This window comes from Dendrobium catenatum, unplaced genomic scaffold (genome assembly GCF_001605985.2).
Source record: "Dendrobium catenatum unplaced genomic scaffold, ASM160598v2 fragScaff_scaffold_207, whole genome shotgun sequence".
NCBI lineage: Eukaryota > Viridiplantae > Streptophyta > Magnoliopsida > Asparagales > Orchidaceae > Dendrobium > Dendrobium catenatum.
The window spans coordinates 273296-291093 of record NW_021318669.1 but is presented as its reverse complement, the minus strand read 5'-3'; the positions used below and the strand labels follow the sequence as shown (position 1 = coordinate 291093).

The 17798-nt window shown below is 37.3% G+C and overlaps 1 protein-coding gene across 2 annotated transcripts in view; it reads left to right on the top strand.

The window, feature by feature from the left end:
* Positions 1 to 404: 404 nt before the first annotated feature.
* Positions 405 to 17798, top strand: part of LOC110094271 (pentatricopeptide repeat-containing protein At1g74850, chloroplastic) — a 33439-nt gene continuing 16045 nt past the window's right edge. Inside the window, exons 1-2 of one of the 2 annotated variants that reach the window (XR_002302852.2) lie at positions 405 to 1946; positions 2052 to 2464. Coding sequence is in view for 1 of the 2 variants with exons in the window: in XM_020819464.2 (XP_020675123.1) it covers positions 510 to 1946; positions 2052 to 2464 (1850 nt within the window). In the remaining variant the exon portion in view is untranslated. The remainder of the gene's footprint in view (positions 1947 to 2051; positions 2465 to 17798) is intronic. The other variant, XM_020819464.2, reaches the window with a different exon arrangement.

The following is a 17798-nucleotide window of genomic DNA, read 5'->3' as shown; positions in this document are numbered from 1 at the left end:
TTTTTCTTTAAACATCCTATTTAAATTTTAGTGACTTGAGAAAAAAGAAGTCACCCAAAAGCGGAAGCCAAATCGCGCCAAAAAATGAGAAATATCGAGCAAATACCGAGCAATACCAAACAATAACGAGGAATACCATCACGTGAAGACTCAATACCGAGTTATACTGAGCTATACCGAGCAATACCGAGTTATATAAAAGTTGTACTAAGTTTTTCCTAGGAAAAACTCGGTACAACTCGTATTGCACGGTATAGCTCGGTATAACTCGATATTGGTCTTTACAGAGCGGTATTCATTGTTATTATAAAATAATACCTAACAATACCGAGCAAATATCAAATTTTTTCGCAGGATTTTGCCTCCAACTAAACCTTCCTCTACGTCCTTACACCGGACCTAATAAAAGTGCCAAAAGAATAATTTCTCCTTTGCCGGAGTTATTCGCACATTCCGAGTTAAGATCTCATCTCCATCATCTTCTCCTCCACTGAAACAATCCAACTCCCATGGCTCTTGTCTTCCAGACCCTACCTTCGATTTCCAACTCTCCTCCATTCTCTTTCCAAATCCTGCGCAATCCCAACTTCGTTGACCATATTTCACTCTCCCGCCGTCCATTGATTCTTCCTCCGGCATCCACATCTGCCGCTGCGCTGGCCCTGTCGCCTGTGAGCAGAGCGAAGCCAAAGGAGCTTGTCCTTTCAAATTCGTCGGCGCAGGTCGAGAAGGGCAAGTACAGCTACGAGGTGGAAACCCTAATAAACAAACTCAGCAGTCTCCCTCCACGCGGAAGCATTGCCCGGTGCCTCGAGACATTCCGCGGCCGCGTCTCCCTCTCCGACTTCGCTCTCGTATTCCGTGAGTTTGCCCGCCGCAGTGACTGGCAGCGCTCCCTCCGCCTCTTCAAGTACATGCAGCGCCAGCTCTGGTGTCGCCCAGATGAGCATATTCACGCTATCCTTATCGGCGTTCTCGGCCGCGAGTCCCTCCTTGATAAAGCCCGTGAGGTGTTCGACGATATGCCTGCCCATTCCGTTCCCCGCACTGTCCTATCCTATACCGCAGTAATCAATGCCTATGCCCGCAATGGACGCCATGAATCCGCCCTTGACCTCCTTGCCCAGATGAAGGCTGAGCGCGTTTCTCCCTCTGTGCTCACTTACAACACTGTCCTCAATGCCTGCTCTAGGGCGAATCTATCGTGGGATGCTCTTCTGAGCCTGTTTGCTGAAATGCGGCATGCTGGGATTCATCCTGACATTTTTACTTATAACACTCTGATTGCTGCTGCAGGGGCAAGGAGGCTTGCCGAGCAGGCGGAGATGGTGCTAAGGACAATGCTTGACGCGGGCGTTAACCCTGACAATTCCACACATGCATATCTCGTTGATACATTTTGGAAGCTCGGCCGGCTTGGACGGGTGTCTGATCTCCTTGCAGAGATGGAAGCTGGCGGCCATCTCCCAGATGCTGCAGCCTACAATGTGCTAATGGAGGCTCATGCACGTGATGGTGAGGTGAAAGAGGCAATGGCTGTGTTGCGGCAAATGCAAGCAGCTGGTTGCAATCCTACCGCTGCCACCTACAGCATCCTGCTTAATCTTTATGGTCGCAATGGGCAGTATGAAAATGTGCGGGAACTTTTCCTGGAAATGAAGGTTGGAAATACTGAGCCTGATGCCTCCACCTACAATATTCTCATTCAGGTTTTTGGAGAAGGAGGATATCTTAAGGAGGTGATTACTTTGTTCTATGACATGATTGAGGAGAAGGTGGAGCCAAACATGAAAACTTATGAAAACCTCGTTTTAGCTTGTGGTAAGGGCGGCCTTCATGAAGATGCAAAATTTATTCTCTCGCATATGAACAGCAAGGAAGTTGTGCCTAGTTCCAAGACTTACACAGGTGTTGTCGAAGCTTATGGACAGGCGGCTCTGTATGAGGTGAGCCTCCTTAATGATGTGGATACATTGTATGTATAATTGAGCATTTTAAATTTAATGACCTATATTCGTCAAGCATATAATGACCGGTTCTTTTTATGCCAGGAAGCTCTTGTAGCCTTCAATACAATGAATGAGATTGGTTGTGTGCCTACAGTTGAAACATATAATTCCCTTATTTTTTCATTTGCAAGAGGTGGGCTGTTCAAGGAAGCAGAGGCAACGATGACGCGCATGAATGGTGTTGGGATTCAAAGAAATGAGGATTCTTTTAATGGTCTAGTTGAAGCATATTGCCAGGGTGGGCAGTTTGAGGACGCTGTGAAAACATACGTTGAAATGCAGAATTCTAGTTGCAATCCTAACGAAAGGACCCTTGAGGCACTTCTTAATGTTTACTGTACTGCAGGGCTTGTTGATCAAAGCAGAGAGCATTTTCTGGAAATCCAGTCAGCTGGAATCATGCCTAGTGTTATAGCACATTGCATGTTGCTGTCCGTGTTAGCCAAGAATGACAGGTACATCTGAAGAAATTCGAGCTTTCTGGTGAAATGCAATTTCTTATGTCAAGTATTATTTTGCATCTGCGTCAATTTAATCAAGAAAATGTGTTCTTATATAGTTTATCTTTAGCAGCATTTAAGGTTTTTTGGTTGGAAGTGAGGTTTAGTAAATCTGGATTGAATAAAACAAGCTAATCTATTAATATAATAGTATTTGTGAGTTAGTCTGTAAATCATTTTGGTGGCTGATTTCTATAAACTAGCTAATTTATTACTTGCATCATGAATTCTTATGTAGTAAGTGGAAGACTTAATAGGGCACTCATGTTTGATCGAGGTATTAGTAATTATGTTGCTAATAATGTTAGTGTTCAAATTTATTACTCAAATCATAAAAGAGTTTCAGTAGTAAAGACAATTTTATAGATAAATCAATAATGATTAAGGTATGAAATAGCACTTAATGCTTCTAACTATGTTGTTAGTACAACAACATCAAGCATTTATCTCATTGTGGGGTCGGCAACATGAATCCTTTTTCTCTATTGTATCTTGTTAAGAGTCAAATTCTCAGTTAAATATAATAAAAAAGGGTCATTTCTAATACTTTTTAACGAAGTTTTTTTAGGTCTATATTTATATTTTTTAACATTGATAAAATCTAATACATCTACTCTCCTAATCGGGTCATTGGAAGGCTGACGTTTTATGTGACTAAACTATCTAAGGCGACTCTCTCTAATCTTATCTACCATTAGAGATACTCCAACCTTTTCATGTATATACTCTCACATTCTATCTCAAAGTGTAAAGCCCTTCATCCACCTGAGCTTCTTCATTTCTACAACACTTAACTTAATTTTATGCTTCTCTTTTAATGGTCATCATTCTGCATCATAAAGTATTGTAGGTCTCACCACCATCTTATATAATTCTCAAGTTGTAGAGGTTTTTTTCTATCACACAAAAGGCCTGATGCATTCATTCATTCAACCATCCAACTTGAATTCTATTAATAATATCCCCATCTATTTCATCTTCACTTTGAACAATAGACCCGATATATCTTAAACATGTACTTTTTTTAATGACTTTATCGCCCAAAGTCACAATCCCCCACTAGGCCTATTACTATTAAAATTACACTCCATGTATTCAATTTTAGATCTACTTAAATAAAAACCTTTAGACTTTAATGTTGATCTTCATAATTCAAGTTTTCCTTCAGCTCCCTCTCTAGTCTCATCAACAAGAAGAATACCATCAGAAGAAAAATACATCAGGATACATCCTCTTGCAAATGTCTGGTAAGAATATCCATGACTAAAGCAAAAGGATATGAGCTGAAAGCTGATCCTTGATTTAATCCAATTGAAATTTGAAACTACTTGGTCAAACCACCTTATGCTTGAACACAAGTAGCAGCACCTACATAAATATATTTAATGACTTCAATATAAGCATTATTAACTCCTTTCTTTTCTAAGACTTTTCAGAGCACTTCTCTTGAAACTTTATCATATGCTTTCTCTAAATCAATAAATATCATATGAAGATCCTCCTTATTCTTTCTATAACTCTCCATCAAACTTCTCAATAAATGTATAGCTTCCATAATAGGCCTACCTAGTATGAATCCAAATTGATTTTGAGAAACATTAGTACTACGCTGTAACTTATGCTCAATAACTCTCTCCTATAGTTCTAATGAATAACACATTTAACTGAATTTCTCTATAATTGAAAACTCTTGTGCATCACCTTTATTCTTAAAATAGGAACCAACACACTCAACTCATTTGACATTTTTTTAGTTTTCAAAATAATATTAAAAATTTTCATAAGCCAAGCAATTTCTTCATCTCCTAAACATTTCCACATCTCTATTAGAATATCATTAGGTCCTACAGCTTTTCCACACTTCATTTTCTTTAAAGCATCTCTAACTTCGGTTTTATTATTACGATGATAAAAGCAAACATTTCTATTTTCATTTAGGGTGCTAACATCACTAGGTTGTTAGTCTTTTAATAAAATTAGAACTCTAGCTAATAGAGTAATGATATGGTTTTAGATATGATGGATGAGCAAATGATTAAAATTTTTAAAAAGGTCATAAGGTCATTCATTAATTGAATATTTATTAATTAATTTTTCTTAGTAAATAATGCATGGATCTGGGTGTAATAATCAAAAAATGAATTATGCCCCTTAATAAGTAAGTTGTGAATAAGAAAATGACCATACACTAATTTAAATATTGATTGATTATTTTTTAGCACCCAAACTAATGTACTACTTAATTAGTTAATTGTAAATCAGGCTATTAATTGATTAGGTTCCTTTGCTACCTTTATAACAACTACTTTAGTTTTAATATACAATTAGTAGTGCTAATATGATTATTAGGCAATTAATTACTATAAAATAGATATTGGATTATTATTTTTATTATGTAATTTGCAAGTAGTTAGTTTTTAAATCTATAGGTATGCAAACTACGATGAGTTAATAAATTTGATAAGTAAACATCATAAAAGCCTTTATGAATTACTTTTAATCACCAATGCTTTCCCTTGGATGCAAAAATAATACCAAAATAAGGTGAAGAATGGATCAAGAACTCAGAAGAACAAGCTAAAGACTACAATTCAAATGCTATGGTATTTCTCCGAAGAGGATGGAAGAAGATAACTTCAAAGGACAAGCTACTAGCTATATGAAATTATCAAATACCTCAACCAGTGCCGCAATACAATAACTAGCGCAGGACAAAGAGACCAAAACCCATCAGGCCTGTTTAGGGCCGAAACCAGCCATGGTTCTCTAAGTAGCTGGTCTATCACTTGTAATTTTGGTTTATTTTTGTTTAAGCAGCCGACCCACCCTTTAAACGCTTATGTAAAAACATATAAATAACTCCAATTGATGTAATTTTGATTCAGAGAAATAAAGTTCTGTTTTTTTTTTTTTTTTTTTCTCATTTCCTCTCTAAGGAGTCCACGTGCACTCTAAAGGTGCCCCATCCTTCTTGAATCATCAAGAAGCATATCAATTACCTACCATGAATCACTTAGAGCACGGTCGTGATCACTTTCTGTTTTTATTTTGTCTTTTTTTTATGTTTTAGTATAAAATAAAATCATGTTTGATATCCTGAATAAGTTGTTTTTATTTTTTATTAAATTTTGCATAAGGTGATGATAGCAGCCTGCAGCGAGGTGTAGTTTTCATTTTAAAAAATAAATAATGACATTTAAAAACACCCAAAAGTTGTTTTGAGTATTTTAAAAAATCAGTGATTATTATAAAAAAATAAAAAAGAAAATGGAAAAAATAAATCAAATATATTTTTAAAAAATAAAAATAAAAAATTATCTCAAATAGCCCTATAATCTTTTTTGTAAGCAATATCTATAACTTTTTATTGTTCTCTACTCGCCATCAAATTATTATGCCCACATACAATTTCCAATCTGTCCCACTGCCATAATAGATGAAAAAATGGAAGGCCCCAGTTCCCCCCCCGCACGGTCTTCTATCATTTATCGAAAACAGGTTTTCTCCCTTCTTCAAGCGACCTTTTTCCCTCTTCGTTCGGCGTCCTATCACATCGAGTTGCTCTTCGTTTATTACTTGGAGTTATCTTCTACCGCAACCTTTTACCGAGTAGGTACATGCTCGGTACCGAGTAGGTACATGCTCGATACCGAGCTAGTACCGCTCGGTACCAAACAGGTATATGCTCGGTACTGAGCAATACATACTCGGTACCACAGGTCGAACCCCGCTAGGGGACAGCGCCCTCTTTGACCCTCGGTAGACCGGTATATTGTTGTATTCATCATCTTTAGTAGTAGTTGTTAGTGTTAGTCTGCTTCTTCATGAGTGCATGTTTGTATAAGTTTTCTTAATATAAAATAAGTGAAGCCTTATGTTTAGGGGTTTGATATATTGCACTAATATATTCTTCTCATAAAGGATGATCAAAAGTAATGATAAAGCTGCGTCAGGTCATAGAAAATATCTAGCATGGAAACATAACACTCGGGTGGATGTAGGGGGAAGTGATAAAAAATATATCTATCTAAAATGCAGTTGCTGTGATAAAGTTGTGAAGGGTGGTGTGACTAGGATGAAAGATCACTTTTTAGGGTCTCACAAGAATGTTGCCCCATGCTCCTAAGTTCCTGATACTATAAGGGAGGAGATAAAATCATATATGAATAAGTCTACCACGTCAAAACATCTTGCACATAAGCAATTTGAGGATAGAGTTGATGTTGGCTCTTACTACGGGAATGAGCACGACGTTAGGGATTCATCTTCTTCGATGAAACCCATTTCATCTAGGGGTGTTAGGGGGCCCATGGATCATTATATGGTGGACACATCAAAGGATATGCCTCATACTACATAGAAGATGGCCCCAGAAAATGCAAGGGAGGCACGGAGAAGAGTGTGTAAGGATATAGGCAGATTTTTTCTACGAAAATGCAATTTCATTTAATGTTGCAACATTACCTGCCTATTACAACATGATTCGTTCAGTTGGAGCATTTGAGAGAGGGTTCAAATCTTCAACCATGTATGATTTGAGAACATGGATTCTGAAGGAGGAGTTGGAAAGCACTGATAAAAGCATCGAAGAAATTAAGAGTACTGGACCCAAACAGGAGTAACAATTATGTCAAATGGGTGGTCTGATATTAAACAGAAGTCTAATCAACATTCTCATTAATAATCCTTATGGTATTGTGTTTTTAAGATCAATTGAAGCAATCTGACCAGGTCAAAGATGCTGAGTTCATATTTGGATTATTAGATAGCATTATTGAGGAGGTTGAGGAACATTTGGTTGTACAAATTGTGACAAATAATGCAAGTGCTTACAAGGCTGTAGGTAACAAACTTATGGAGAAGAGGAAATATCTGCACTGGACTCCATGTGCTGCACATTGTATATATTTGATTCTTAAGAAGCTTGGCGAGCTACCTCAACATAAAAAATGTGCTTACTAAAGCAAAAAAAATAACCAAGTTTATTTACAACCACTCTTGGGTTCTAGCTCTTATGAGGAAATTTTCAAAGAAAGAAATTCTAGGCCAGCAGCAACAAGATTTGTCATCGCTTACTTGACCTTAGAGAGCATGCTGGATGCTAGACAACTTTTAGAGGCTATGTTCACACCTACACAGTGGTTGAGTTGTGCTTGGGCGAAAAAGGCTGAGGGAAAATAGATTAAAAAATTGTTTTAAATGATAGATTTTGATAAAGTATCTTATATGCCATTACTACCACTAGACATTTGGTTCAAGTTTTAAGGATGGTGGATGCTGAGAATAAGCCTACAATGGGTTTCATCCATAATGCCATGAATGAAGCCAAAGAAATGATTGCCTCCAACTTAGGAGGCGAAGAGGGTGGCTTTAGGGAAATTTGGAATATTATTGATGATAGATGGGAGCTACAACTTCACCGGCACATGCATGCAGCTGGTTATTATCTAAACCCTCAGTATCGATATGCAGAGAATAAGTCTACAAACTCTGAAATAAAGTTGGGATTATATCCTTGCATGGATCGGTTAATAAGTGATGCAACTGAAAGATCAAATGCTGACATGCAATTGGTACCTTCTAGGAACAAAGAAGTCTTTTTTGGATTACAACAAGCAAATGATACAATTACCAAACGATCTCTTGGTAATTTTACTTAATGTTTTAAACATTTATTTAAAAGTTATTTTTTTCGCACTAATTAAACTCTCTTATATAAATATTAGTTGAGTGGTGGATTAAATTTGGCGATGAGACTCCAGAATTGCAGCATTTTACTGTGAAGGTTTTGAACTTGGCATGCTCTTAATCTGGCATTTTTATTGGGATATTTTGATTTGGGAAAGATGGAGTTTGAGTTGAACTATATTTCATGTTGTCTTATTATTGGGATATTTTGATTTCACTTCATATCTTGTGCATTTTTATGTTTTATATATTATTTACTCATTAGTATATACAAAATTTATCATTTTATGTTTACGTAATTTTTTTATTTTAAGGCTTACGCCTCAAAACGCCTCTCGCCTCATAAACGAAAAAACACCTCAATACCCGATTACGCAATTTTAAACATTGGCTCCAACCAACTCATGCTTATATCTATAAATAGAATTTGGGGTAGAGTTCTTGAATTTTTTTTTCATGTACAAAACCAAAGAGAAAAAGAGAGGAAAAATAGAGGGAGAGTGCGGAATGGTAGAAACATTTCCAATTTTCATAATTATTTTGGAAAATAATACAATACAATTTGTTTCATTCCTTTTATCAAATGAACTTGGGAAGCATTTCTTGCAACATATCTTTTCCATGTCAGCCCTCATGAGGTGATTTGGGGATTAATGAAAATAATGAAAGAATATAATTTGTTTAATTCTTTCCACCTTAAATGACTTCAGTAGTTTTCACATGATATCTTTTAAATTCCAGCACTACATGGTGCCCACAGTTGCAGAAATATTTGAATATTAATGAATATAAGTGATAAATAGTTAAATTGTCTTGAATACACAAATCATTTGATCATTGAAGTTTGATAGGAAACGCTTGAAGATTTCAAGTAAATCCTATCAATTTCGGAAAAAACAACGAGAAAAATTCTTCCGAACTCAACGAAAACCAGAAAAACAATAGTTTTTATTGCAATAATCAAAGATATAGACTAAAAATACCAAGATACAATTGATCCTCTATTCGAGAGGAGGATTTTTCTCCCCCAAATCTCTAGATGCTGCTAGAGCCCAAAGAAATTAAGAGATCTCAAATTTCAGCCAAATTCAAGATGCCCTAATACTAGGAAAATAAGTTATTTAATGCATATAATTCAAAATGAAATATCTAAGCAGTCAATATATTCAAATTTTCCTCCTAATTCTCTCAAAAAAGCTTCCCAGACAACTCTTTTGTAATTGAAGGCTTGCGCGGTGCGTACGGGAGGTGGAGAGTTCCTCCCTGGTTAGCGTGAGCTGGTCCTGTATGGACTGGCTGGACCGGTCTAACAATACTCCCTTCCCAAAGACCCACCTTGTCCGCAAGGTGGAAAGAAGACACCCTCCTTTATTCCCTCCTCATCACAAATGGTAATAACCTGAAGAGTTTGGTCCTTACACCTGTGCCCCGATATATACCTCTCATCATATTTGAAACAAAGCCCCTTCACTCTCTTCTCCTGTAATTCAGTCTCTGTGACTTCTTGAAGTTGTCCCCAGGTCTTCCTCATGCATCTTTTCCTTCGAAGTCCCTCGAAGAGTATCTGATGTTGGCTCCTTGGATTTCAATAAGGTGGTGGTCATCCTGTATGAGCCTCCTGAGCTGCTACCTCCAGTCTATCTCTCTTCAGATGCCTCTAGTCCTCTACCAATTGAGCTAGCTCCATAGTCTCTCCCAAGTCACGAGATCTCATTATTCTAACCGCTGCCCGAATCTCCGGTGTCAATCCCTTCATGAAGTTCCCTTGTCTCAGAAAGGCGGTCCAATCGGCTAGCAAGGTATTTGAACCTCTCTCGGTACTTTATCACTGAACCATCCTGCGTCAAGGCGAAGAACTGCTCGTAGAAGTCTCCTCCCCTGCCAGTTCCGAAACATTCTACCAAACAATCCTTGAACTCCCTCCAACTTTGTATGGGTTGTCGCATGTCCCTCCATTGGTACCAAGCCAAAGCCTTCCCTTCCGAACATAGGTCCGCTGCCGTCAGTTTCTCCTCCTCCGTCAACCCATTGACGGCGAAATATCTTTAAATCTTGTAGATCCAACCGTGCGCATCCTCCCCCTTAAAGATTGACATCTTCAATTTCTTCACCCTCGGATTTCCTCCGTTCCCTCCATAATTTTCCATTCCCCAAGGGGGTGGTTTCCCCCAAGTGTCTCAATCATCCATTCTATGTTAATACCCAAGTCTTTAATCAAATTCCCACCTCTTTTCAAATTCAGCACCCCTTGGATCATCACAAACTCCTCTTTTCAATTCAGCCCTCATTTAGTCAAAATTCCCCCTTTCCCTTTCAAATTCAGCACCCTTCCACTTATGTCCAACCCCCACACTCTTTTACACATATCCTTTACCCGACTCCGCACTAAGAATCCTTAAGGGAGGCATTTTTTCTATTCCCTCCAAATTCTCCACCTCTTGATCTCTTCTTCGTCTGATCGGCTTAGGGTTTTCCCCAGTTCCTTGGCCGTCGGCGCCTTCCCTCACCTCCGACGGCGATATTTTGGTTTAGCCCTCATGCATTTTCTTCAACATCTCCTCAAGAATGAAAAATTTCGAATCTAACTTATCATGGATGGCGGAAATATCTTTTTTTATATTTGAAATTTGAGCATGGAGAATTGAAATTTCAGATTTCATGTGTCCGATCTCCCCTTCTAATACTTCCACCTTTCTTCCATTCATGGGAATCTAAATTTAGGCTCAAATAGCAAAGATCAACAAACTTGACGCGGATCTAGCCTCTCAAACAACAAAAACAACCAGATCGGAGAGGAAAACACAGTAGAAATCAACGAGGAAGACTTCTATTTCAACCCAGAAAATTGCTTTGATACCAATTTGACAAGAAACACATGAAGATTTCAAGTAAATCCTATCAAGTTTGGAAAACAGCGAGAAAAACTCTTCGAACTCAATGAAAACCAGAAAAACAATAGTTTTTATTGCAATAATCTAAGATACGGAAAATACCAAGATACAATTGATCCTCTATTCGAGAGGAGGATCTTTCTCTCCCAAAACTCTTGATGCCGCTAGAGCTTAAAGAAACTAAGAGATATCAAATTTCAGCTAAATTCAAGATGCCATAACCCTAGGAAAACAAGCTATTTAATGCATACAATTCAAATGAAATCTCTAAACAGTCCCTACATTCAAATTTCCCTCCTAATTCTCTCAAAAAACCTTCCTAAACAACTCTTTTGTAACTGGCGGCTTGCGCGGTGCGTATAGGAGGCGGAGAGTTCCGTCCTATTAGCGTGAGCCGGTCCTCTATAGACCGGATGGACCGTTCTAACAAAGTCACGATCAGGTGAAAGCTATTTGATTTGATTGAGTAATGAATGATCTTCAATTGTGTGCTTAGCCATAACAAGCAACACTAAGTACGACTCTATCTAGTTTGACTACATCATGTGATTTAGATGAGGTCTACATATTTAAAACCACAATGGTATCCTTTAGTTTGCTTTTCTTTTGCACTTCCAATTATTGCGATGGTGGATAAATCTAAAATTCTAGAATGATGTGGGTTAATTTCTCCTACCAAATAATCATGGGTTTTGAAATCTTTACCAATAATTCAATGATTCTTGATAAGTTATTGAAAACAGTTTTTCAATTGATTGCGATTAGATATAATGAATGCAAAAAATGGAGATTATGCAATGTTATGATAGGTTTGTTATAAACTAAGCATGATCAAGTACTCAAGATTAAGTGGGAAAAATAGCATATTAAGAGATCTAAAATAAATCTAAAGGTGTTGAAATGATAGTGTAATAAGACGAAAAAAATCCTACTACAAGAGTTTTAAAGGAAGAAGAAGAACTTGGAAAGGATTGCACTTAGGGTAAATGTTGATAACTAGAAGATCCTTCTCACAAACAGTCCTTTATCGTGACAACACTCTTCATCCTTCCAAGGGGTTGCACACTCAACAAAAGCCCACTATTGACCCCATGACACCAACTATGAACCATTTAATTTCAAAGCAAGGTAGATTGATGGGGTGTTCAACCACTTAAGAAGGATAGGAAAAGAGAAGAAAATTTAAGTGGAGGGAAAAAGAAAAGAAAAGGAGGAAAAATAAAAAGAATGGTGGTGACTTCCATATTTTCATTAAATAACAAGTCACAATTTATGGGGAGATGAAGGGGTGGATAAATAAGCAAGGAAAAAAGAGGTTAAATTATTGAATTGAATGGCATGACCCAAATAACCCACTAAGATATGATGACCTAACATGACCTATTTATCCAAATATATGAAAAAGGATTTATATATGTTAAAATAACAGAAATACAAAAAAATACATCACCATACATAATATCACTCAGTACCTACAAATTTCCCAAGCACTATGTTGTGGGTCCTAGGCATATGAAATCTAGACTTACACAATACTAACGTGATGACAATGCAAGATATGGTTAAGATGCCCCACACATCAAAACCCTCAACTTTGAAAAATTCAATTTCGACGAATGAAGATCTTGTACAGTTGAAGCAACTAAGACTAAATATATTGTAGCTACTTCAGCGTTATTCATGAATCCTCCAAAGGTGAAAATCCTCTCCAACCAATTAGATATTGATGCACTTCGCCATCAACAATATTGGGAATTTGATCCTCCAAAATTTGATCTTGCACATGTTATCTCAAGCGGCAAGTCAGTAGCAAAGTATGAAAGTAATGCCTGTGGTGCGTATTTGTATCTCAGGAGGTGATATGGGTAGAGATGATTCACAATGAGGAAAAAACAGTGTTAAGGATTGGCCCTTGATATAGTATTAAATCAATGCTGCTTTGAATACTAAGGAAATAGGTAACAAATGATGCAAACTTGTTATTCTTATATGAAATAAGCAAGTGAACTAAGTCTATGGGATTGTGAGGTTAATATCATATGACAATGTGAATCAGCTTCCTTTCGATTGATATATTAATGGAATTATTATAAGCAAATTTGATAGCAGGAAAAATTACAACCCAACCAAAAGTGTGGTCACTACTTGGACATCCATGTAAGTTGTCTAATATTTTAATTATTTTCTTAGTTTGACCATTAAATTGAGATTTATAAGCAATTTAAAATAGGAGTTTGGTACCTACATTCTTCTGGAGGGTTTTCTAAAACTAGTTTATAAAATGCACATCTCGATTAGAATCAATGGTTTTAGGCAAACCATGCAATCCACCCACTTCTTTAAAGAATTGAGATGCGATATAAGATGCATAAGAAGTTTTATAGTAGTTAATAAAATCTGTAAATAAAATTTGCAATCTTTAAGAAGTGACCCATTACTATAATAAAATGATTCATACCTTTGCATGCACTAGGCTGACTAAGGATAAAGTCCATACTCAATTTTTATCGTAGTTTTTGTAGGATATGATGTAGAGTATAGAGATCGGTGTTGTGTTCCCTGTTTTTCTTCATTTGTCAAATGCTATTTTGGACAATCATGAGTGTCACATCTTACTTAAGACTAGGCCAAAAAAATTGGTAGCTTCTCAATAAGAAATTTATGAAGCGAAGAACCAAGGATGCAAAGGCAAGTACCTTGAAAGAGATAATGCTTTGCACTTGTAAACCAAAATAGGAATAGGCTTATCCTTAGTCAAGGATGTATGAGCTTGATCAAAATCACTACAAGAGTGGTATTCTAAATCAACTTATCAAACACAATCACCTTTGCACTCATGGTATGTAAAAGTGAGCATACCCTACCTAATGCATTGGCTATTTTAACATCAGCTTTGTGTTTGAGTACACACACACACACACACATATATATATATATATATATATATATATATATATATATATATATTAAGAATTATACCTGTTTGACATTCTAAGAATTCAACTTCTTTTATGAATCTATATATTTGAGAGCTTCATGAGCAAAATTGAGCAAGAACTCCTTTAGTAGAAGATAGTGAGATCAATAGCACAAAGCTTGCACTATGAAACAATACTCTTGATTATTAGTGTAAGGTAAGACAAGTTTATTATAATTTTTTATGCATGCAAAAATTAGGAAAAGCCCCTAATTTTTGCAAGCAAGAGAAACTCTTTCTAAGAAATAGAATATAACACAAAAATTACAACAAACTTGGACACCTTCCAAAATACCACAAAATTAATAAAATACAACCATTAAACGAAGACACATCATCACTTTTATAATATAAAAGACTTACAAAACGACGCTTACAAACTTTTAAATAAAAGCTCTTAAAGTTGCATTTCCATGAATCGAGAAGAAAGATACAATTGGAGTGGACACTTGCGGGGAGAAGAAGGAGATAAGAAGCCAAGATGAAGGAGAATAAGCTCGCAAGCTTTCCTAGAAGAAGAATGAGAGAAAAGGCATAGCTCGCAAGCTATCCTAGAAACCCGCAGGTTTAGTTCCAAAAATTAGCACACATAACACACCTTTTTTTGCTTACAAAACATATACTATATATAGAATAAAAAGGGCAGCCAAACAGCCATAAAGGGGGCCTGCATTAAATCCAAAACATATCCCAAAAAGGCCACACAGAAAACAAGGAAAAAGTAGCCACGGGACCAGCACCTGGGGAGAAACCGAAGGGGCAGCGCAGGGACCAAAACCAGCACCCAGCAAGGGAGAAGGAACAGATCATGGGAAGAACCGAAGGGGCAGCACAGGGACCGGAATCAGCAGCCAGGGGAGTCGAATCAGGAGGGAAAACCGAAGAGACCAAGGGAAGGGGAAGGGGAGTTAAGTGGGGAAACCAAAGAGCCTTTAGAGAGAGGAGTAAAGGAGGGGGGGGATGAATCTAATTTAGCATTAAATACACAATAATGAGCTGATTAAGAAGTAGAAGCTCATTAATGAGATGACTCTAGTAGAAACTTACAAAATTTTCAACTCAACATATTTTGACCCTCCCCCCTCCCCTTGCCTACATCAAATTTTCACAAAAATTATGCTATGTGGTCTCCTTTTTTTACTTCAGGACTCCATTGATGCATTCGTGAAGAAGGGATGTATTTTATAAATTTTCTTGTATCCTGATGAGAATCTCATCATGTTTGTGATCCAAATGAAAATCTTGATAAGATTGTCCATTGCAGGTGGCGATTGTGAGCGTTTTGTGGTGGAAAGAGAAATCTAAATGATGTAAATGAAATGCAAATTATCTAAAAAGGCTCCACTATAACAAAGCAAGTAGTCCAGATGATTTAATTCTAAATATGTTGTATAGTCAAGAGTAGATTCAAATTTTTTGCTTAGTAGACTCATACATTGATGATTTTAAAAATGTAGTCAATTTTCTTTTATCCCTACTTTGAAACTAACATTGGTAGTTTTAAAAATAGCTTTATTCCAACCAAATCTTATAATCATTACATCATTCCGAATTAAATATACATGATTTTTAAGTTGTGTTTGAGGGAACTCATGATTATGAGGTTGGTTGTAGCAATCTATATCTATTAAATTACCGCCTCTTAATCCTCGTGATACGTCGTGGAGTAAAATCAGCGAGAGAAATAGCAGAAATAACAGGAAACATTAGCAAATAGTTGGAATAAGAGAGGGTTTTGGATTAATAACTCAACAAAAAACATGATACAAGTGATCTATAATTAGAGTGGTAGATCGATTCTCCCAAACAACCTAGTCGCCGGTAGGAAGCCCTCACGAAGGAAAAACTACAGCTTACTCAAAACATGCATGAAGAAAAATAAATCCTAGACCGCTCCTTAAATAAGCTCTCAAATTTCCTCCAAAACAAATTTATTTCCTTATTAATTTCCCTCTATAATTTAAATTCAATTAGGAAATCTTTCCATCTTTAATTTGAATTCAATTAGGAAATCTTTTCCTCTTTAATTTAAATTCAATTAGGAAATCTTTTTTTAATTGATCCTTTTTCTTAATACCTCTCCTAACATAATGAATTAATTTCTTGCTAGGCCCCACAATAGGGGCTGAAATTTCCCCCTTGATTGCTGTCGTATCAATGCTCCCCTCCTCGAATTATATCTTGTCCTCAAGGTGGAAGGATGGAAATTGTCTCCTGATAATCTCATATGGCTCCCATGTAGCTTCATACTCAGGGAGATCCTTCTATCAAACTAGGACCTCTTTTGCTCCTATCATCCCTTATTGTGCATCAACGATCTCCATGGATTCCAAGGTCACCTCCAAGTCCTTTGTCAATGTCGGTGGTAGAGAGGAGGGCGTGTGATCTCCGATAGTTCGCCTCGGTTCTAACACATGGAATACTAGATGGATGGATGATGATGCTGGTAACCCCAAACGATAGGCTATTGCTCCAATATGCTCCATCTCCTTATAGGGTCCGAAATATCGTGGGGATAACTTCTCATTCCTCCTCTTGGCCAGTGTCTTATGCTTATATGGTCTTAGGTTTAGATAAACTCTATCCCCAGGCTCGAATTGCACTTCCCGTTTGTGTTCATCTGCCTTCTTTTTTCATAAGTTGTTAAGCCCTCAACAAATTCCCTTTGAGTTCTTCTAGCATTCTATCCCTCTCCTCCAAGTTTTAATCTACACTAGACACTGATGTAGTGCTCTGCTCGTAGTGTATTAGATGGGGTGGGTCCCTCCCATAAAGAATCTTGAAGGGGATTTTCTGTGCGGCTGTGTGGAAGAATGTGTTTTACCAATATTCTACCCATGCCAACCATTTGGCCCATAATTTTGGTGTGACAATGAAACAACGCAAGTATGTCTCCCCGCTTTTGTTGATTACTTTTGTATGGGCGCCCGCCTGCGGGTGATATATTGTGCTCCTTTTTAAGATCGTTCATTGCATCTTGAACACCTCCCTCAAAAAAAGACTAAGGAATACCTCATCTCTGTCTGATATTATAGATTTTGGAATGCCATGTAAGCGCAGTATATCCCTGATAAAGATTGTGGGGGCTGATATAGCGGTGTAGGGATTTTTCAGTGGAATAAAAGGGCATATTTACTCGGTTTATTACAAAGTATTACAGAATAACCCTCCTAATGTGGTAATCCCTTAATGAAGTCCATGGTCACTTCCTCCCAAACCCTTTTAGGTAAAGCTAAAGGTTGCAGTAACCCTCCTGGTGTTTATGCCTCTGACACACATCTCACCTCAAGACCATGTTTTCCACATCTCGGTGCATTCCCATCCAATATAACTCAGTGGCTAGTCGACTGTATGTCTTATGAACTCCTCAATGTCCCCCTATCACATTGCCATGAAATTCCTACAACAGCTTGGTAATATAACTTGAGGACATGGTAGTACAAACCTCCCTTGGTAGAGTAGCTGGTTCTCCTTCAGAGCTTAAGTGCTGTGACTTTCTGAGTCCTTAAACAATTATTCTGTGATTTTCCTCAATCCTTCGTCCTGCTCGCTCTCTCTCCTTAATACTCCCCAATCTAAGATCATTGGTACTGACAAGGCTGCCAATTGTTGCTCCTTGACCCTCTTGGACAAGGCATATGTTGCTTTATTTTCTAAGCCTGATTGGTACTGGATCTTAAGGTCGTATCCAAGCAATTTGGATAGTCATCTCTTGTGCTCCTCTGTGACCATC